The sequence below is a fragment of the Diadema antillarum genome, unplaced genomic scaffold (assembly GCF_040938485.1).
Source record: "Diadema antillarum isolate AM-2024a unplaced genomic scaffold, OU_Dant_1.0 seq00000355_RagTag, whole genome shotgun sequence".
In the NCBI taxonomy this organism is placed as follows: Eukaryota; Metazoa; Echinodermata; class Echinoidea; order Diadematoida; family Diadematidae; genus Diadema; species Diadema antillarum.
Window position 1 is genome coordinate 303698 of NW_027271361.1, and position 23336 is coordinate 327033.

Sequence of the window (23336 nt, forward strand, 5' to 3'; positions counted from 1 at the left end):
TGTGGTAATAAAGCACCACAACGTTGCATCCAGTTTTAAGGAAGAAAAAGAGTAGGAATTGAGCACTGTGAGCAATATCAGTCTTCATTGTTGTGCTAGAGTATAAACAGCCCTTAACTACTGTAAAAGTGGATATTTTCGCGGGACTAATTTTTCGCGCTTGGCCGGGTCAGAAGTTTTTAATTTTGCGGAATCAAGACATCATGCACAGGAACGTATGGCAGGCAAAAATATTCGCGCGCTTTTATTTTCGCACTAGTTTCTGGTTGCGAGAAATGTGCGAAAATTTCAACACCGCGAAAATTTCCACTTTTACAGTAAATAATCAAAAGTCCAAATGATATTGTGGTTTCCCCCTTCTCACAAAATGCCAATGTTTGACAGGTTGTCTACGATCATTTGCCGATGACTGCAAGTCACATGGGGGGATGGAGCAAACGGCAAGGTGTCATCACTATTTGTCCATTTTCTGGGGGTGCAGATTTTTCTCCTTTTTTTTTGGGGGGGGGGGGGAGCCCACTTCACCAGCCAACTTCACCAGTTTGGAACGTGCATACTGTGCTGTGAAAACCACTACAGCCTCTGGGATGACCTCTGCTAAGGTGTGAAGTTGAGTCCTGGCTCCGGTCACTCCTATGGTCTATGGTACGGGTGTCCTCCTCCAGATTTGATGTTGGTCCTTATGGAACTGGACATCTTGCCCACGGGAGCTGTGTGAGGTAACAGCAGAAAGAATTAAGGTCACTCCTTCCTTAGAAATGTACCATCTATCAAATGGATAGAAGACAAATGAAAAATGACAAGCAGTGAAAGGTCCCCTTTATCCTGGAATTTACGATCATCTCTGTCCTATATGATATCCAAGTAATCAAGCTCCTTTACTAGCAGTATTGACTGCGGTAAGGATGTCGACAAATTACAAAGACAAGGTAAAAAAAAAAAATCGCAAACATGCAATGTTTATATCATGCACATGTCATGCAGAGACACAAACCCCAAGCACCTTCTGATCAGGAGATTCTCCCACTTTTCAAACTCCTAGCAAACTGGAGACTCGAAGCGCGAAGTTCCTTATGGCCGGGGTCCAGGGCCCTTAAGTGGGCCCTGGAAGCTCCAGGGTTCTAGATGCTCCCTTGTGCTATCTCAGGCTTACTTTTCAACTTACGATGACACTAGGTACAAGAACGTTTCAAGAGGGAAACACAGAGCCAGGATGGGAGAAATTAAATCTCAAGTGGGAGAATGGAGATTTTGCAAACATGGGCTTTCGGCAGGAAATCCCCCGTCGAAAGTTGGATTCTCTGTGTCATGTTTATATCACGTACATGTCATGTTGCAAAGACATCTATGACCGTGATGTGTGACACAATGCATGCCATATGACAAAGTGCATACCGGTAATATTCTCTCAATGAACTTGGACTCATTGCATTATACTGGCTTAAACACATTGGTTCAGTTACTACAGTGATGCCAGCTGTTCCTTTTTTTTTTCCTGCAGTATTTCGTTGTTTTGTTGCTGATTTTTGGGCCAAAAATACTGCCAGTTGCAACTGATTGACAAAATGCCCTAAATTGATGCAAATAAACAATGTCAATCTGTTGCAATGAAAACATCTCGATGGAAGAATTTCATGAATTTGAATAATACTGCCAGTCTCACGGAAAATATTGTTTTTCCAAAATTGTACTACTCCACATGTTTATTACAGAAAAGGTGAAAATATATGAACTGTTTTTCCATCAAAATACATCTTTTCACCACTTAGAATACTGCAAAGGCTGTTTTAAAAGGTAAGCATCCCTCATACTCTGATAGAAGTTGATATCTAATATCAGTTGTGGCAAAACCTGTCAACTCTCTCGCATTTTTGCTTTATGATTTGTACTTGGGCCTCCATGGACTTTATCTAGGCCATCGAAAACAGAGATTATCAAACTGCATTGTAATACAAAGAAGACACTGATCAAGCCACCAAGACATAACCTTTTTAGAAATTTGGTGACCCTACATCAATTTTTCAATGGCCCTGGGCCACTAGGCCACCACTACTGTCCAGCCCTGTGTTGGGCGTGGCACAGGCGCATGTTGATGGCACTGAACCACGCTCATATACCCCCATGGTACTCACCGTGCTGCTCCACGTGCCTCTGCATGGGGGCCGTCATGGTGTGGATGGGCTGGGCGCTCGGCTGCTGCTTGCCCTTCTTCAGGTCCTTGCCCATCCGGATGGCGTCCACCAGGATGTTGGTGTCCACGTTGGAAGAGGTGGTCATGTTCAGGCGGGATGCTACCGGAGCAGCGAGGGCAAGAGCAGATAGGAGTGGAGAAATTTAGAGGGCAAGATTCTGATGTATGTGAGAACGATTTGGAAGGTTGCAGTGATGTTTTTTAGAGGATGAAATATCTTGTGTGAGAGGAATCTGAAGCGACTGATACACTATACCTGTTATGTACCTGTTTGACTGTACATTCAGAACTAAACAAAATATATATGTGACAAGGTGTGTGGGAGAGGGCAAAAATAATTTAGCAAAACAAGTTTAAAACTTGATTAAGCATTTAAAGCACGAGCTGGATCAAGTGTGTTTGTGTTTGTGTGTGTGTGTGTGTGCACTTCACTTTGTTAAGATTAAAAATCTCCCACTTACAGTCAGAATCCCAGCTGTCTCGTTGGCTATTCAGGATGTTCAGCACGTGGTTACTCAATCTGTTGAGGTTGTCAATTTGTTTCTGCATGATGACAAAAAACAAACAAACAAACAAGATACATGCATAAAGGGTAAGGAACTATTCATTTTGAGTATTCATATACCATCAACAGCGAACTACAAACATGTACAACTTTTACTGAAATAGAGCTGGCCGGATGATCATAAACAGGCATAAAGGGGCTTGCATAGGGGTGTGTAGTGTTGCCTACCAACTACAGCAAGCTTACACTACCCGATACCGACCTATGTAACAATACACTGAGCGATGCAAAGGAGTACCTGGGGTAGGCACAAAAAAAAAAAGATGTTTAATTCTTTTTCCATTCTTCAGCATAGACCACAGGACACAAAAATATGCAGTTTATCCAAACGTCTAAGCAACACTATGCTACTGCATGTTCTCATGCCTAAGTAACAGTATGCAACACTACACTACTGTACACCAGTGCCTATGCAATAGTAAACTTCCCTACACCAGTCCAACACAAAAAATCCTCTGAGGCTGGGTCCAAGAATTTACCCAACACTTCTTTTTCTCATTCTTGTGATCACTTGCTTCCTTCAAAATTTTGGTCACGAGTAAACAACCTATTTCGGCATAGTTGGTACATAACACTATGCTCCTCTATGCAGGTTTGGTGTGAATACCCCTATATTCTATGCTTCAGCCATTGCATCCTCACAGCACACACATTCTAAGATTTGGAACCGATCATCTTGTTTGTATCCTCAATCAGAATTGACTCTTAATTCATTATGCGGACAGAAAGAACACGAAATAAACGAACAATCGCTCTGGAGGACAGTGTACATATGAATCGTCTCTTTTAACTCTATTTCCATCACAACATATTATACATGAATATAGCTGCAGCACAAACTTGAGAATCAATATACCACAGCCGCACAAGAGATCTGTAGTATGTATTCATAACATTACGTGCATTTTGCAAACAGCTCGTTGTGCCCACATTCATATCAATATTATGTATGTACATGTGTGGAGACACATACAATCAAAAACACTTTTTCACAGTGTAACCATTAGAAAATTAAGTTGGGAGCTGGAGCCTGGGAACTCCATCAATACACTGGTGTTTACAATTTGTGACTGAGGCATTTGTCTTCCATCTGGAACATTATTCATTTCAACAGATTCAATCAGGCAAACTAAAGTTTGCATTTGGCAGGTGAAACACAATCCACATCAAACTCTCTACGCAAATATTGTATGTAACCGAACAAAAACACATAAAAATTGTCATCGAGACAGTTGGTTTTGAAGACAAAGCTTACAATTATACCGGTCACATAAATCATCCACCATGACCCTCTTATATCAATTTCAGTTTATAGGTATTGATTCATGACTACTTTATTTCATTTCAGACTTATGAATTCCAAAGTCAGGTGACCAACATTTTGATGTATTTGCACTGTTAACAAACACAAGAAAGAACAAGCTGACAAAATTCAAGTAAAAAAAAAAAAATGAATATCTACCTTCGCCAATTCCTGTGAGATTGGTCCCGCATCCTTGGTCAATGTTTGCTCCCGTTCTTCGATCTCTGGCTCAGCTTTGGTGCGGAGGTAGTTTGGGACCACCTCGTGATTGAAGGAAGGTACTCGCCCCTCTGTGGTTTTCTGTTCAACGTTACATGGACAGACGAATATCAGGAATCAGATTTGAAGTGGTGGAGTGCTGGACATCAACAGTTTAGGAGAACAATTTCTTTTTAAGAACTATATAAGCTACTTATTCATTTAGAAGCATTTTATATTGATAGTTTGTTTGCACATCTCTAAAACCATGAAACTTCTTGGAGAATATGATCCTATTCACAGGAATGTTACATTAAAATTTATGTAATAGTGCATGATATCAAAATGAAAGCAATTATCACGTAACCAGAAAATCTACTTGCGTTTTGTTCCATTTTCTGTTCTATTCACAACTGGTTTGTGACATGGGGCTGACTTGACTATGGTTGCTAATTCAGATTCAGATTATTGAAGTAGTTTCATTGAAAATGACATTCAATAAATCAATGGAAACATACATTAATCATTCAATGATTTTTTATTAACAATGGATGAGAAAATTAACATTTTCTCATTCATGCACTCACAAACCTTTGCAAATATATAACTATCAATCAATTAAACTAATCAATCAATCAATCAATCATACAATCAAACAATCACTTACTCACTCCATCAATCAATCAATCAAAAAATTGTTCAATCAATCCATCAATCAATCAATCAATCAATAATTTACTGTATGAGGATATTTTCTACCTCCAGTTCTTCATCTCTGTCTTGAGACAACTTGAGGGGTAGGAGGATGAGATTCTTCAGAGATGGAGTTTTGTCGCTCTTGAGATGCTTATTCAATGTGTTGATCTGACCTATACAAGATAAGGGGGAAGAATCAAAAAGAGAAATAAAAGACAGTGCAATTTAGTATCTGGCAATACTTTACATTTGTTTGGACATTTCAAAACAAAGTACATTGCACACTTTTATCACAGGGATATAGCTAACACATGCAATGCTCAAGTTCTCTTTATGCCATATATCATGTGGCGGTTTTATTTTTTTAGAAATTTGCAAGTCCATTGATATTTGTGCAATTAACGGCATGCTGATTAATATTGCCACTTGTAACAAAAATGCAACATACATTGTTTCCAATGTGGAAAATTGATATTAGTTTGCTTCCTAAAAAGGAATACCATGGTAATGCATATATAAATCCCATCTTTTGTCAATGTGATTTCAACTGCTTGCAAATCGTCTTACTGTCCCCTTCGCAAAATGTTATCCTCACAACAACAGAATATGGCATAAAAAAAATCTTTCATTTGTTATTTCAATTGGAACATCACAGATAACAAAACTATTTTATTTTGTTTGTGTTTCCTGTAGAGTTTGGCTTAGTATATTTAATATCCTCCACAATGCAATAAACCTATCTTGTGTTCGCCACATGAATGATGAAATGAATTTAATCTTATGGGGTGTTGCAAGAAAGTTGCAATCAACTGCAACTTGCAACTGATTGTCACTGGCCAATCAAAATAATTGTTGTATGCATGTCTTCTTAATAGGGCAGACCTTGAGCCAATCAGAATGGTTGTTTCAAAATTAGCAATTGATTGCAATTGATTGCAACTTTCTTGCAACACCCCATTAGAGTTTCTACTTCTTAAAATGTCACCCCTTCTTCCCCCCCCCCCACCCAAAAAAAAAAAAAAAAAATATATATATATATATATATATATAAGCTGGATAAGCTCAAAATAAGCATTCAAAGTTCTTTACACAGAAGAACAATGGAAACTCTCTGTAGACACTGCCCACAGATATAGCAGTTACAGTTGTAGTACAGGAATTTCTCCTTTATCATTCAGTTTTCAGATTATAATAAGACAACTAGGATCATTTGGAAGATAAATGCTATGACATTAACAATTTCATGTATGAGTTGTCTTTTTTCCATGTGCAATTGAGCCTATTTTGGCTAAAAAATCATATCATTTGAGAAAAATAACTATAGCCTTTGAAAAAACAGAGAAGATAGAATAGATCATTTCAGAAGGTGAAATAGCATGATGACTAAGAGAGAATAAAGTTTGCCTTATCATCATTTTTCCTCTAGTAAACAAATATGAAGATGAATGAAACAATTACAGATGTGTTACATTACAGTGTTCTTACCTGAGAGTAATGCAAAACTATTGAGCACTGAAGGCCTGTTGAAAGAAACACAACAAAACATTTTTAGATTTTGTTTCTCTCTTTCTGTCTTTTTTTTTTAGCCAGAGACATTCTTCACATCACAATGTCAAGTCATAAAAATTACAAAAAAAAACAACAACAAACAAACAATTGTTGACCAGGAAAAGTACTTAAAAGACGAAATGATAGCAAAAGGCCGGACAATAAACGGCCAGATTTATGTATAAAAATTGCAAAATATCATGAAGCAGGTCTTCAGAAATGGATTAGATATTAAACGCACATTATCTTTGTGATTCCTTGAAACACTAACCTTTGACCCTTTGGAGTGAAAGTGGTTTGTCTGCCATTCACTGTTTCATTGATTCACTACCCTTTTATGAATTTTATTTAATTTCAACTGATTTGATTTATCAGGCACTGTGTGCAAGAAATTTTGAGTCTTGATGGCTTGCATTGTTACAGACATAATGAAATGGAAAGACTTGTATTATATGCATGTAAAATTCACACAGTCCCTCCATTAATTTTGCCACACCACTCTACACTACAATACAATTGTTAGCTCATGCAGGGATGTGGATGCATGCACGTTTAGCAAGTGGTGGCTGGGGTATCGGGGGGAGGGGGAGGGAACATAATAAAAACTGGAAGTCTTGCCGACTTAATGACCGTTCGTCTTTCCTATTGCAACGCTGCACGCAGGCACTGGTCTGACAGTCCCTGACCAGTAAAAATTACCGTGGGACCAGTAACTTTTTCAGGAATGGACCAGTAGAGGTCTATATGGCAGTAAAACATGAAAAAACTACAGTAGGTATCTATTGGTCCAACTGGTCTGCTGGACACACACACAACCCCCCCCCCCCCAAAAAAAAAAAGAGTTTATAGTGTACAGCCCTGCCTATTGATATACTAGTACTCGTCTTCCTTTTCATGTCTTAATACCATGCCATAATTGTGGAAATCATTTTTACCAGTTCAGTGTTTCATGATGATGTTCCAGTTTCATCAGGAGGTCAGTGAGTGCCTTCTTCAAGTCATTGACACGACTCGAAACATACTCCAATGTGTTATCCAAGACCTTGTCTTGATTCTGCTTATGGGAAGATAATTCAAGATAATAATCACCTTAACGAACAGAATCTTGGTAGACACTAGTCTAGCCCTGTACCATGTACAGGGATGGTATTACCGGACAGCATGGTAATTCTGGACATGCACATCTCTGTGTAACAATGATATTCAAATAATTCAATATGCGCGGGACGTCGTAGACTAGAGTAAAATATCCCGTTTGCGGCAGTTTAAGCATTGTTAAGAGTTTTTCCAACTTGTAAACAAATCAGGCAAATTATTTTCAACCATTTCATATATCATAGACAAGATTATTCATTAACGCAATTGTTTTCATGAAAGAAATTTACCATTGACCAACGCAGTTTTCATGATTTACCAGGGCAAAACCCGGCACAATTTTCGCCGATAAAGGCGATATGCGACGTAGTATTTCTGCTTGCGGCACGATGTACAATCCCTATGCAATACGCGCGTGCCCCGCGATCTTTGGCTGAACGCCTTCACATGTCTCGCGAACATTGCGTAAGCGCCAATTCCCATTGCGAAAGCACGTGAAAATAGCGTGCGCACATGCATTGGCCGCAAACAAGATCGCAATTCTGGCGGTGTTGTTGATGTCTTTCTCGTGTTTTTCTCATTTTTTTTCGATGGTAACATCCACTTTCCGAAAAAAATGGCGGCCCACATCGGCTCGCGAAAATTCTATTTTACGTGAGGATATGTTTTCAAAATCCAGGAACATCGAGAAAACGACAGAAAATCCAGTTTCTTGGACCATTGTTTCTTAACTGTTATGTTAAGAAGTACCGAAAATTTCATTTTGGATGCGATATGTTGTCATTTAGGTGAGAAAATTTCACTTTCGTCAGAGATCGTGCCCATTTTATCGGTTGGTTTTTGTTGATTGCTAGTGTGTTAGTATATGTGTAGTGTGCATGTAACAGTGCAATGCTGTGTTTAGCTGTATATTGCCGTGTATGTTGTACCTGCCGCGAACGGCTGCACGGCCGCTTACTGACGCAGTTACTCTAGTCTTACAGAGTGTACTGTTGATGTTGTTAATGTTTGGCTGATAGGCCAAAATTGTCAAAAATGTGACACAAAAATGTGGAAATGCAAAGAAATTCACATTTTACCTCAGATTAAGAACAAGAAGAATGAAGATGTTGATTTATTACAAGATTTTATCGCGTTAATTGTTCAAAATGCTCATGTTATTGTTAAACCTTTTACAGATTTACCGGACGATACGAAATTTGAGCCTCATTTGCCGATTTTCTCTTTGTAGTCCGCTTGGTACAAATGTGTAAAGTTTATAGTTTATAGTTTATTTAGTAGTTGTTCTCATGATGATGCGATTATACGAATTTGTACACCGCGCTAACTACAGTGTCCGTACGCTACAACACTAAAAAATTCAGACACAAAGATTTCGGTGTGTGGGACTATTGTCAATACTAACGTTCACACAGGTCCTCACCTCGCCTCGAAATACTCACATAAACGTTCACACATAGCGACATAAGATTGTCACCTACCCAGCCAAATAACATGCCTAATCGATCCACGGTTTGAAACATTGTAGAACAAATAAAAACTTTTACAATACCTGCATTTTATCTGTATATTGATACCTCAATGCTCTCCACGCAGACAGCCGTACGTACATTTGATTTGTAACGTTACTTATTATGAACTACATGTACAGTACTTATTATACTGAGTACGATCTACAGCATTCGTTTTTGTGTGGTGACAACGTGAGACGACCACGTTTGGTGGAGAAGATTGAACACGTCATATTTCGACAAAGATAGAGGCGGCACAAGGACTCTCCAGGAACAATGAATGATGAAGCTGAAACATACAAACTATGGAGAATCCGAAAAACGATAATGCAGGTTGGTGATGACTTGTTCCGCCTTGTTGTAAGACTTAATCGTAGGATGAAGAAGCAGTGTGGTGTGCAACCTGTAACAGTCCCACATATAGAAAATTTGGTCTGCATTGATTGTTACCACTGCAGTGCATTGAATTAGATACGATTACGAAATATTCACCTCACCTGTAGGCTGTATATAAGGCTGTATTCACCTGTCTTGTTGGGCCTCTGGAAAGACAACAGTCTTGTAATGCCCTCCCACTTTCAGCAAGCTTCCACTGTATGTCAAACTTGAATACCTTGACTTCTTCTTCTTCTTTAATCTTCAAAGGGCTAAATTTATATAAAACTAAAAGTTGAAATTTAATAGTAAGTTTAATGCAGCCTATCACTATCAGTCACAAAGATTCATGAAGATGACTTCCTATTTCCTTATTTGCAGTTTTGACTGCTGACGTTAGTATTTGAGACTAACTAGATGTTTATTTGAGACTAACTAGATGTAGGGTCTATAAACCTACTGTCGAGCTGCAACTGGATATGGATTTCTAGGGGCAATGTGTTACATGTTTAAGAATACTGTTACAACTGTATGTCACTTGAATAATCAAAGAGTATCGTTGTGGAGTCATAACTGTCTCTTGCCCCTAAGTAAATGCCTAGATTACCATAATACGAAGATAATTGTAAGAAATGACTAGAACCTCTCAACAGTTAAAATTTTGCCAGATCTATTTTTTTTTTTTCACCCATCAGTAAAATTTCAGTTGTGAAACCCAATTTCAAAATTCTACAAACCTTGCCTAGTAGCTGTGCATGGATGTGGGAACAGATGTTCATTGTATTGTGTTGTTGTAAAATTTCAAGTGCTGTATTATGGTAGCTGTATCAAAAAATAAACCATCATGTCATGTGTGGTATGGAATGTTAACTTGAAATGTCTTCAAATACTGAGAACCTATCTTACTCTTAATCTTAAATTCAAGCACTTTTGACTTATTTCCACCTGTCTACATCTGTTACATCACATTTCTACATTGCAGGGTTGTACCACCAGAACAAACAAACTCTCAATCACAAATCAGTGGCTGGAATGATTCAATTTTGTCTCAATAAAGGTTTACCGGGTACCTAGTGTAGTGTGTATATATCACCACGTCAACTTCTTCTTTTCTTTTCCTTGCCATAGTGGTTGGTTGTGCTGTTTTTGCCTTTGTTATAATATTAGAAGTCTTGTTTTTATAATATATGTTTGTTCCAGTCTGACTTTTGGTCTAACATCATTTTATGCTCTGCAGCTGTGCCACGACAGAGGCTATCTGGTGACGCAAGATGAGTTGGACCAAACTTTGGAACAGTTCAAGGAACAATTTGGGGATAAACCAAGGTAATGATGGAAATTTGTTCATTAGAAAACTGTTTGAGATCTTGCAGACCTTTAGGAGTCCATCTGCAGAAAAATGAAAAAACAAAACCAAACCAAACATAAATGCAATAAGACAAGACAGTAACCTCATAAATTTTTGCCAGTCAAAATTTAACTAGAAATAATGCTAAATTGACAATTGGTCATAATGCCATTTGACTACATATCACCAGAACATGTGTTCTTGTTGCTTTTGAGTTGGTTACAAACAAAACATTAATTTTTACTTTCCTGTATACAAAGTTCTACTTGAAATCATATTGAAATTAGAAAATTACCAATTATGTGTCAGAATGAAAATTTTTGTTCTTGTTTTTGTTTGTTTGTTTGTTTGTTTGTTTTGATACACTTAGGTCCTAAAGTGAATGAAGTTAAAGTATTCATGGTGTACTCTTATGCTTTCAAACCACATTGAAACAGTGAGAACAGGCCGAACCGCAAGGACCTGACAGTGTTGGTTGCACACAATGATGACCCAACCGATCAAATGTTTGTCTTCTTCCCAGAGGAGAAGAAAGTGGGCATGAAGACAATCAAGGCGTAAGTACATCTTTTGCTGAAACCAGGACATTGTTCATGTTCATAGACTATTTTCTGATGTGTCAATTGCATCTCTGTTTCTCAAGTCATATACTGTGTATCATATGCCATACATTTTGTAAATTTGGATTTGCAAGGCAATTCTGCTCATGACTGAATTTGTGTTCTAGAATCACATTGACAGAGTAAGAAAGAAGTGTAACCAACTCTCAATAGAAAAACTAGCAGTTTCCCTCCATATGGTACAAAATGCAACACATTTTTGTAATTGGAAGCAGTACTTGTTCATTTCATGAATCTGCATAAATAAAGTTGCTTCTGTTTCATCAACAAGTAATACCCTGCTATTACATTTTATGAAAATTTTTGTTTGTGAACATCCTGTATTATGTGCTTATATGCAAAACCATCATGAATGAAACAAAAGTGAACATATGAAATGTCATCTGACTTCTTGTTGCCATGGAAACGTTGCATCATTTCAGGTACTGCCAGAGGATGCAGGAGGAGAATATCACCAGAGCCATCATTGTTGTACAGGAGCGAATGACACCCTCAGCAAAGACTGTGAGTCTCTCTGTTTGTGGCCCACCTCCCCCCACCCCAAACCATGTGCCATGACAATTTCAGTACACAATCCGGGAATGGGAGAAATTTATACATTTTGCAACATTTTACCAAATTATTTTCCAGCATCCAGTAGACCAGGTAGAAATACAGATAGAAAGTAAAAATTGATTCAAATTTGTACATACAGCTGTACATGTGCATACAACAAAAGGTCATCTTGTGAAAAACAGAAAGGTACCTAGGGCTTCCCTGACTTGGCAACCACTACAGCATCAAACCCCACCACATACAAATAAAAAGTAAAAATTGATTCAAATTTATACATGCAGCTGTAGTATGTACATTTACAACAAAAGGTCATCTTGTGAAAAGCAGAAAGGTACCAAGGGCTTGTCTGACTTGGCAACCACTACAGCATCAAACCCCACCCCCGTGATCTTGTCCATCAATGCGCAATCACCATGAAAATTGGCATATACGTTACATGTGGTGTAATCTACCAAACTATTCAAAAAAAAAGAAGAAATTGAAATTGAATTTTTGAACATTTTATATTGATTTAAAATGATGCATATATATGTGTAATATCAAATGTTTTGCTCTTAATCAGAAAATAAAGTTCCTGGAACCCTAATTTATGATGTGGATATTCATTGTAGCTTTTCTAAAGATGTACTTAAGTAAAAATCTTGTATCAAAATTAATTGCTTATATGTATATTATTGTTTCATGAATTCCTTTGTATTTCTTTGTATTTTGACCTTTTTTGTCATTTTTTCCACAAAATTTATTGCAGAACCTTATCAAGCATAATTATGCTAAAATGCATTGATTTCAGCCAATGAAAGTAAAAATAATCATATCTTTATGAATAAGGTGAGAGATATCGCATTGACTTTGTACACAACATCACGTTTTTGAGCCATTTTTCGATCTGACAAGCATGTACAAATGCATTCCCGTCTTAGTACAATTATGAGGTTTGTAATTCCTAAATTTTGTTAGTGGACTCACTTTTTTCACTTTTTGATTAAAGAAACTTGTTTTGAAATGTTCCGATTAACGAACGTTTGAAATTCCTATCATTTTCGGAGTAACGAACCGTCATAATGCGAACCATATTTCATTGTCGTACTAGCGAACCTTATCAATACCGAACCTTTGGAATGACATCAAAATGTTCCTAACAACAAACCCTATTTCATTTCTGAACTAACAGATATTTAAGTGTATCAGAATCTGTGTGTTTTGTAATTAAGAACCAGTACAATAAAACAAATCTTATTTAATTTCTTATTATTGTATTACAATAACGCAAGTTCCCCTCGGAAACTGTACGTGACACACAGAGCAAACACACGGTGATGTTAAGCGTTCTCCCATGCAGAGACCCAATAACTGATTGTTCCGCTACATATTTTCGAAAGCGATCCGCATTTTGTTATAACGGAGCACATTTCTTTTGTTTTTCTTTGTCAGTGGCGCCCTGAAAAGACTTCGTTATAACGAAAATTTTGCAATAACCATGTTCGTTATAAGTGAATTTGTACCATAGACTTTGATGCCGATAATTTTGGGACCAGAAGTTTGACTTCGTTATAAAGAAAGTTTGTTATAACTGTGTTCGTTGTAACAGGAGTGCACTGTATGAAAGGTCATGCAGCATTGTAATGGTGTGCCCAATTTTCGCAAAACTGTTGTCATGAGATGTGCAAGACTTGAAAGTAAAAGTCAGCAATTGGCGTGGTCAAAAAATTTCTCCCGGTGGAGTGGTAGTGAAAAATGTCGAGTTACGTCAGTTATGGTGAGTTCTTGTGATGTAATTTTTGTGTGTGCATGTGTAAGTGGGTGGGTTGTGGGTGTGCTGTAGATCAAGGACTGTTAAAGCCATAGTCATGAGAAGACAAGAAATGAGACACGTTTCATATTATGAGAAACTTAGATTACACACATACAACATGTAGGAGAAAACCTATGTAATCCAATGTCAGCCAGAAAGTGCTTGAATGCTAGACTTGTAGAAAAAAAAAATTAAATGATAAGAATATACACAGAATAGAGAAATGTCATATGTCTTCCGCCTTCTGCCATTACATTTTTTCCTGTAATCATACATCCATCTCTCTCATTCCTGTTTCTATCCCTTTTCAAGGACTGTAGGGACTCGTTGTTGAGGTCGAGGAAGAAAACATATAATTTTTCACAAAGGGTACACTGAAAAAGAGTGCAAAGTATGTTCGTGTTTCACAGAGAAAGGACTTGATTATTTTTCTCCTCCCTCAATATTCATATTTCTGCATTCTTGTTCTGTTTAAACAAAATAAATCTTTCTCCTTCTTGCTTATTCCTGATTTTTATCTCTTTTCTTGTACATCTTTTTTTTCTTCATTTTCTTCATGGCATTCTGCCACTTTACATATCTCCATTATCAGTGTACATCTGACCCATTTGTCTGGATTTTTTTTTTCCCCCGTCTCCAGAGTCTTGGGGACATGGCACCAAAGTACATCCTGGAGCAGTTTTTGGAAGCTGAGCTGCTGATTAACATCACTGAACACGAGGTGAGTTAAGGGGTAGGAAGTGAACCAGTTTCTGGTTCTCCTGTTATCCAAGGGTGAAGCCATCTAAGTCAGTAGGGGTGGGGGTGGGAGAAATACAAGGTTTGATTGGAATGAGAACTCTTTTGAGAAGCCTTGCAGCCTGTTCTACATTAACCCTATTCTAACTGGGGGGGGGGGGGGGGTCAATTTGACCCCCCCTCGACATTTTGCGCCGCGATTCCGCAACGCGCGAAGATTTTGCCGCGTCGTTTCGTGACTTTTTTCTTTGAAGTCTCCCGCATATTTTGAGACCAAATTTGCGATGTCCGGGTACACCGTTCTGAAGTTACATAATGTTTTGCGGATTCATGTCAACCCGAAAATGGCTCAAATTCATGATATCAAGTGCAAATCCAATGCAAATTTGTGTTTTTTGGTTAAATTGATATAAATTAGATTATTTCAACTTTTAACCTTTGAAATTAATCAATTTTAATGTAGATAAGCTTGAAAAAGTGCCTGCAACAAATTTTGGCCAAAAAACAATAGAAAACAAAAGGTAAAAAAAAACAATGAAATACATAAAAAATCAACAAAACAATAAAAAACAAAAGAAACTGATTTTGATTGTGCTATTTTTTTACAAGAAAATTGTTCAATGTGTCTTGAGGAACTCTTACACAAAAATTTAGCAATCATTCAGTCTTTTTAATGGAGTTATAGGTGAAAATATGATTTCTAACGTAAATTTGCATAAATAATTTAATAAAAATAGAAAATCAAATTTTTTCTTTTGTATGACCATGTAATCTTGTAGTTGACATCCGGCTCTATATTCAGGCAAAATTTTGCGGCAATTGCGCGATCGGCGGCCGAGATCTGAAGGGGGGGGGGGGGGGGGGGGGGGGGGGGGTCAAATTGACCCCCCCCCCCCCAGTAAAAACTTGGTCTCAAATAGCCCAGTTAGAATAGGGTTAAATTAGATGAATAAATGAGTGATGAATGATTGAATGAAGGAAGGAAGGAAGGTCCAAACAAAAACATAGTTAAGTAAGAAAATGGATACATGTGGATAAATGAATAATTGAGTAGATTTATTAATTATGAATACACACATACATGACTCATATGTGGACCTCCATCCATACTGGATTTGGAGGAAAGAATCTGAATTTTGAACATTCCCAGCTCCTGTTTCAACTGGAGTTTCCTATTTTTCTGGGTAATTTTACTTCACACTCTTATGGGAACTGCTCTTTCTTTCCTACTTTTAGCCAAATCATCCCTATTTTTCAGTCAGAAAGGTTGGTACATTGTAGGTCTGCATATGTTTCAGGATCAACTTGAGACAGGCATGCTAACCTTTCAGATATCTTGATACCCTCCACCCCACCCCATTATTCCCCATCACTTTCGTCATCACCGGTAAACCCTTGCACTCGAGTGGTTTCTGCAGCCCTTGATGATTCTGTCACCATGGTAGCATACCATCGTCTCCAAGGAAACGATGAAGCCCTGGAAAAACAAAAACACAAAAAACAAAAAACCCTTCATCTCTAAATCTCCCATGTCACGTCACTGGTATTTCCTGAGTGCAGGGTAGAGTCACAAACAGCCACCATAAGTTATATAAAAATTGTGCCATTCAGATTTCAGTATGAGTCCCGAGTATACTCGGGCAGGGGTCTATGGGAAATGCGTGTTGTAGCATAATCAGCCCGCCCTCAACGGGTTAAGCTCTTCATTAGTACACCAGAGACAGCATGGAACAAAAGAACATTTGTTTAAGGAACTGCATCTTGTTTTTTGGCCAAGTACCGTCTTTTGATGAGTTTGCCCTTTACTTTATCAGAGTTATACAACGTGGTACAGTGGCCTCCCATTATAATGAAGTCCTCGGGACAGGCAGTTTATTTTTATATCAGAATTTCATTATAACAGAGCAAATAAGCAATAATAAACATCGAGCAGGTAATGTTGTGGCCTGAATTTTTACTTCATTGTAACCAGAATTTCGTTATTATCGTGTTTGTTGTAACGGGAGTGCACTGTATCAGATTAGGTATGCAACTCTGTTTGGAGTCGTAAATGAAAAAAGAAAAATCATGCCTCTGTTTGTACCCCAGCACATTTTAGATTTCTAGCCGTAGCACAAAATACCTCACATTCTTGGGGGAAATTATATGATAATATTCATGCATACATGTCTTCTCATAACATACTTAGTCCCCAGCAGTGTCAACTACACTGGAAGCAGCAAATCAGTCATTTTGCAGCAAAGGTTAATGGATGCAATTTAATGTACATCTTTCATTCAACTGCAAGCTCAGTTTTACATCAAGTATTATCCATAAAAAGAAATCAAAGTCAATCATAACTTTTCAAAGAGGAAGACAGGTGAAAATATCTTGGTATCTCATTTTTCTGGAGGAAGAAAAGATAAAAACTGGTGAAGAAAGCAATACAGCAATGTTGTTAGGTCTGTGTGGTACCACTCAAAATCTTAATAATCTTTCCTGTGACCCCTGACCTTTGACCCAAAGGCCTTATAAGTCCTAGGACAGACACTCCACGAAAAGGTAACACCCTCAACAACCTGTGTGTGCTGTTACAGTATGTACAATGTATGTTTGAACTTATCCTGCTGGTCATTTCCACTCTCACATCCAGTTCGTTCCGGAGCATGTCGTCATGACGACGGATGAGAAGACAGAGCTACTCAACAGATAGTATCCTTTCGATGCCTGTGTCAACACAATTAGTATTTTCATCTCGATTTTGTTGTTGGTGGTTGTAGCAGTGATAGTGATTTGTGTGTGTGTGTTTGTTTGTTTGTTTTTGTTTTTGTTTTTTATTTATTATTATTAGTATTATTATTTATTTATTTTTTTATTATTATTATTATTATTATTTTTTTTTTTTGGGGGGGGGGTCTTTTTATACTGGAATGGACATGTATGTGTCATTGCATGATTGTGTATACCACTAAGCTCCATTTCACAGAGTGTTGCTATGAAAGTAACTCTTGCTGCTGTGGTAAGTGTCATGATAGTGACAAGATTCCTACGTCCTGGAGTTGCCATTCTAGCAAGAACTGCCATCCTAACATCTCTTATGGACTGTGACCCAGGTGTTCATGTGTCGTTTTGAAGGGGAATTAACTGCAGGAAGGATGGTGATGCAAACCATGTCAGTGAAATAACAACAGTCAATTTCTTGTGCAGTAAGATGAGTATCTGGACTGATGTAACCATGTAGATATCAGTTGATTATCAAACTCAACATCCCACGTGTGGGCATCTCAAAACTGACTTGGTATTGTTAGAAGCTCCATATCTATATATAGTGCAAGAAAATAACAGGTTATGTCCTTACTCACTCAGGGTATATGTCTATTTAGGGGGAAGGTCAGTGTAAAAACAAAAAGACCTTGGGGTTTTTTCTGAATCATGGAAATATGTTTCTTTGAGGGAAAAAATCAACAGTGAGACACCTGGCATTTTGTGTACATGAAGAAAATGAGTTCTGTGCAAATGACATCGCCTTTGAAAAAAATGTCAGCCAATATCATTTTGCTAGCTTTGCAAAGAACATCTATATTTTTAATGACCAGAACATGTCTGTTCTGTAATAAACCAAAAAGGAATGAATGAATGAATGAATGAATGAATGAATGAATGAATGAATGAATGAATGAATGAATGGATGGATGAATGAATTAATGCACTTAATTTGACAAAGGGGGAAAATTAAGAAGAAGGAGAAGAAGGAGAGTGAGTAAGAGTTTGTGTGAGGGAAAATGGGAAGGAGAAATAAGTGAGATTGGCTCGCTGCACAACATCTCATGTTCCTTAACCCCCTCACTCCCACCAGTAAACTGAAGGAGCACCAGCTGCCTAGAATACAAGCAGGAGACCCCGTAGCCAGATACTTTGGGTTAAAGCGAGGACAGGTGAGTGGTATACTTGGCATGCGGGATGATGATGATGATGACATAGCTTTGTATATGTTTCAGTCAATTTTGACTGACATCACACAATGCAGTGCATGTCAGCGGGGAATTTAGACCCAGACTTATTGGACTCTCGAGCTGGTCAGGGTTATGCTTTCATACTTGCATGCCAGAGATCAACAATAGAATTTTTTTCTCTCGTGGCCAGTCTGGGCAAATGAATATCGTTCAATTTGACACGTTGGTGGTCCTAGAAATGACTGCAGTCAGTGGTGCTAAATAAAAGGAAACATTACAATCAATTTTCAATCTTAGTTTCCCAATCACGCCACCAAAAGATACACTTTTTGAGAATTTGGTGGCCCGCCATCAACTTTTGGTGGCCGTGGGCTGTCGAGCCATCACTAATCTCGAGCCCTGCTAATACCAATATTTCAACATGATCCCTTTAAACACTCCTGAAAAACATGTTATCTGTGTATCTATATTAGTCATTGTGAAGTGAGGTCAGCATAGATTTGAATTATATTTTGCTTCTAAAGATTAGTTCCATGAAGAGAATTAATCATCAAGCTGAACAGTGTTGATTGAAGAGACAGTTTACAAGACGAGTTTTGTCAGGGTAAAGAACAATAGCAGTGTACAGATATTACACATTTATTATGATGTGCAAGATGAAGATCAATTTGTTTTCTAGTATAAGGTGAGAATTGGGAACACTTGTAATATTTGATGATGTATGCCTCTACACAAAGGAATAGATGCTTGTACATTGTCAGTATGTCCACTAGATTGTCTGACCATCTGCTTGCATTCGTTGTGTAATGAGTCAGATGATATGAATTAATTTCCTATCAGAAACGGACGGTATAAGTATGAAATAACCCAATGTTTCAAGAATTGTTTGACATAAATTTATCAAGCATGGCAAGATGATGTCATATGACATGTTAAATTCAATTAAAAAGCTTGATAAAGTATAGCTGAGTGCATGGACTCATGAAGGGTTAGTGGATGGCTGGAAGTGATGGTCTCATATCCTTTTTTCCTGTAATTTCATTCATTTTAGGTGGTTAAAATCATCCGTCCCAGCGAGACTGCCGGTCGCTACATCTCGTACAGGCTGGTACAATGACACTGGCCTTGTTCTCTTTGTACATTTGCCACCTTGTAAATACTTCTTCTTTTGTACATTGTACATTCTCGCACAGCTACTTTCCCAATGAACACTGATGATGGCATCAATAGACAAGTGAATGTTAATGAATCTGCATAAGTTTCAGGTTTACATGAGGATCGCCTTTTCTTCCACCAGATGTATGTAAAACTGATACATGTATATTCTGGATTCAGTTTGTGTGAACGTAACCTTCAAAATCCACAGTTCTCCTCCAGATTAGATAGCACACAGGCATGTGTCCTAATTAATGTTCAGATTTAGAAAACCATTAGACAGCAGATCTTCAAGAGTTTGCAAGACCACTTCAAGTTTGTTTTTGTTTTTTTTTCAAAAACCAACAGTGCTTACTGAAAGTACCTCTACTGACATTTTTTTTTTTTTTCATGGATCAGTTGTTATCCTGCAAGTCTCGAGTGTGTATTTTACTTTTCATGCTTCAAGGCCTTCAGCAAGATTGGATAACATGTGTTTCAATTCAGCTAGTCTAGGCTGTCAGGAATACTTTCCGGTATAAAAGAATCTGATTGTCACAATAGCTGTTTACTGTAAAAGTGGATATTGTAGTGTGAGTAATATTTGCGCTCTGCCAGGTAAGATGACTCTTGAGTGTTTTTAATTCCGCAAAATCAGGACATTTACTACTGGAACATATGGCATGCAAACATTTTTGTGCTTTTATTTTTGCACTAGTTTCTGGTTGTGTGAAATGCACAAGAATTTAAACACTGTGAAAATTTCCACTTTTACAGTATATCACGATGGGCCTACAATTTACTTGACAGTACATTGTATCGGAGAGAGAAAAAAAAATGTGTATTCATGTCAACATGGCTTAATGTGTGACTTTTTAACTCTCGATTTGTGTATATCAGATTAACCTCACATTATCAGCCAAGCTACCTTTATGAATTTTGTCATTATGTCTCATTTTGTAACAAGATTTTATAAAACAAGTAGCATACATATATGTCTGTGAGAGGTAAAGATTTTTTTCACAAATGTTCTCATGTTTCACACAATGTTGCCAGTGAACATGTCCCTGGACTACATCAATGTAGATGTACTCTTATGTCACTATTCAAGCCAGAGAGATTTGTTTTACTGTGAGCAGTAGCAGACCTACATGTAAAACTTGAAGTGTTTCCACTGTACAATGAAGTGTTTTAATTGGTGTCAGTCCCCCCCCCCCCCCCCCCCCCCCCCCGGTTTTGAGATGGGGGCATGGCATGTGACATGCAGAACAGAAAAAGGGTCAAAGTCCATCCCATTTGCTGCATTTGTCAGAGTAACAGATTGAATATGATTACCTAGTGTTCTTCATAGTGAAATGAAAGAAAAAAGGTACAGAAATGGAATGCCAAATCTGACTTCTGTTACACAAATTATTTTTGGACATTTCAAGGACTCTAATGAAGTTTGAGATAAGATCAGAATGCTGAGAAAATAGAGGCTACAGCTGTGAACATTGTGTTGTGGGATTAAGCCAAATTCTCGAACCGTACATCTTACATTGTTCTTTGTACTTGATATGTGTGCTTGTATTGAAAGGACACCGAACAGGGATTCCTCTTGTCCTTATGCCATTACTGTGTCAAGTACGTTCTTCTTTGTCAATAAAGTGATGCCATGCAGTAATAAAATTTTGTCCTTTTGTATTTTAATTTTTTTCGCTGTATAGTTCTATTCTCATGGAAAACACTTGTATTCTTATTGGTAGATACTGTGTTGCATGTAAATTCAAATTGTGGACATTTTACCTAGGGAGGACTTAGTAATTGAAAGTTTCAGAGACTCCAACCCCAAGCACCTTCTGATCTGGAGATTCTCCCGCCTGAAACCCCTAGCAAACGGTAGCCTCCAATTTGATGTGCGCAAAGCGCACATCACGAGCGCGAAGTTCCTTGCGGCCGGGGTCCAGGGCCCGTTTAAGGGCCCTGGAAGCTCTAGGGTTCTAGATGCTCTCTCGTGCCAGCTAAGGCTTATTTTTCAACATACGATGACATTGAGTAAAGATCATATCAAGCGGGAGACACAGAGCTAGGGTGGGAGAAATTAAATCTCAAGCAGGAGAACGGGAGATTTTGCAAAAATGGCTTTCGGCGGGAGATCTCCCGTCGAAAGCGAAATTTGGTTGTACATACCATATTGGGCATCCCATTTTGGTGCTTGATGATGCCGGTAGTCAAGGAAGGTGGGGCCAAGCTTTATGGTAACCTGGAGGAACATAACTTACAACAATACATCCTTGGAATGATGTAACTTCATTATTTCCATTCATTATTATATATATATATATATATATATATATATATATATATATATTATATATATATATATATATATATATATATATATATATATATATATATATATATATATATATATATATATATATTTTATATATATATATATATATATATATATATATATATATATATATATATATATATATATATATATATATATATAATAGTATACCAATGTCCGCCACCCCAAAAAATACAACAGTACCCTCCGCAATGATAACTTTAAAAACAGTGAATCAATCCAAATACAATTTCAGGATATGAAACTAATTTATTACCTACATCTTACAGAAAACCCCATCCGATTTGCTTCGATGGTCAAAGAGAGATGAGGTGTTTTGTAGAGCATGTCGGGAATCCCTTCCCTCCAAGTTCTGTCCATTGTGTTCACACATTATGCAATTCTAAGAGCATCCAAGTGATAAACTTGGAAGAATCAGACCCATGACATGCTTTACAACAATTCGCATTTCTCTGTGACCACTTAACCAAATTGAATGAGGTTTTCTACAAAATATAGCTAAGATGTTATATTTTAAGACCCGGAAGTAGTGTTAGACAGTTTAATCATATTAAAAGTTATCAGTGTGAAAATCCGATTGTATATTTTTTTTCTAGGGGTGGGGGCGTACTGTATATATATATATATAAATATAAATATATATATATATATATATATATATATATATATATATACATACATACATATATGATTATATATGATAGTAGAGAGAGAGAGAGAATGGAAGAGAGGTAGAAAGAGACGGTGGGTTACTTCCCTCTTTCTGTCTCTTATTTTCTTTCGTCTCTCCTTTCCTAGAAAACTTAATTTCTTTCCTCTCATCTTTTTCCCTCATCTGTGTTTATGAACAAACTGAGAGTACCAGAGCCCGGTCATACCTTGGGACTCCGTAATTCTTTGAAAGGTAAAACAATCCCTTTGAGCTCACGTACTGTTACTCCATGATACTCATATTTCCGGTTCAGCTGTAATATCAGAACTCCGATCTCCCCCCCCCCCTTTTTTTTTTTTTGTGTGTGTTTTTTTTTTCCTCCTGTAAAGCCTAACTTTCGAATTATAAACAAAACACAACAAAGCACAAACACAAACAAAAAGTGGAAGGGGACCTACCCACGGTTGACTGACCGAAATCTTTCATTCTAGAAACAAAGGTAATGAAGGGCATTTCCACCTCCGGGTAGTTACATTACCCCTGTTTTCTTCCGCTCTATTGCCGCGAATCCGGTGGGTACGTAAAGTAGCGCATCACGAGATTACCACAGGTAGTTAGCGTCCGAGGAAGTTTACAGCTTGTGCATGCGTCCAATTTACTTTCGTTGTTAACTGGTTACGGTACTGAATAGCAAGAGAAAAAAAAATGTACGTGGTCGAGAAAACAG

The 23336-nt window shown here is 37.6% G+C and overlaps 2 protein-coding genes across 2 annotated transcripts; one reads left to right on the top strand and one right to left on the bottom strand.

The window, feature by feature from the left end:
- Positions 1-633: 633 nt before the first annotated feature.
- On the bottom strand, positions 634-9092 carry LOC139731062 (mediator of RNA polymerase II transcription subunit 8-like). The gene is made up of 8 exons (XM_071641942.1): positions 9078-9092; positions 7437-7555; positions 6439-6473; positions 5017-5126; positions 4219-4359; positions 2653-2734; positions 2133-2291; positions 634-710 (listed from the first exon to the last, which is right to left on the bottom strand). The coding sequence occupies exons 1-8, from the start codon at positions 9090-9092 to the stop codon at positions 634-636; spliced, it is 738 nt and encodes a 245-aa protein (XP_071498043.1).
- Positions 9093-9303: 211 nt separating this feature from the next.
- LOC139731059 (DNA-directed RNA polymerases I, II, and III subunit RPABC1) lies at positions 9304-20758 on the top strand. Its single transcript, XM_071641938.1, has 8 exons — positions 9304-9440; positions 10720-10808; positions 11268-11387; positions 11873-11954; positions 14438-14518; positions 17168-17226; positions 18371-18449; positions 19519-20758. The coding sequence occupies exons 1-8, from the start codon at positions 9384-9386 to the stop codon at positions 19582-19584; spliced, it is 633 nt and encodes a 210-aa protein (XP_071498039.1). The 5' UTR covers positions 9304-9383; the 3' UTR covers positions 19585-20758.
- Positions 20759-23336: the final 2578 nt, after the last annotated feature.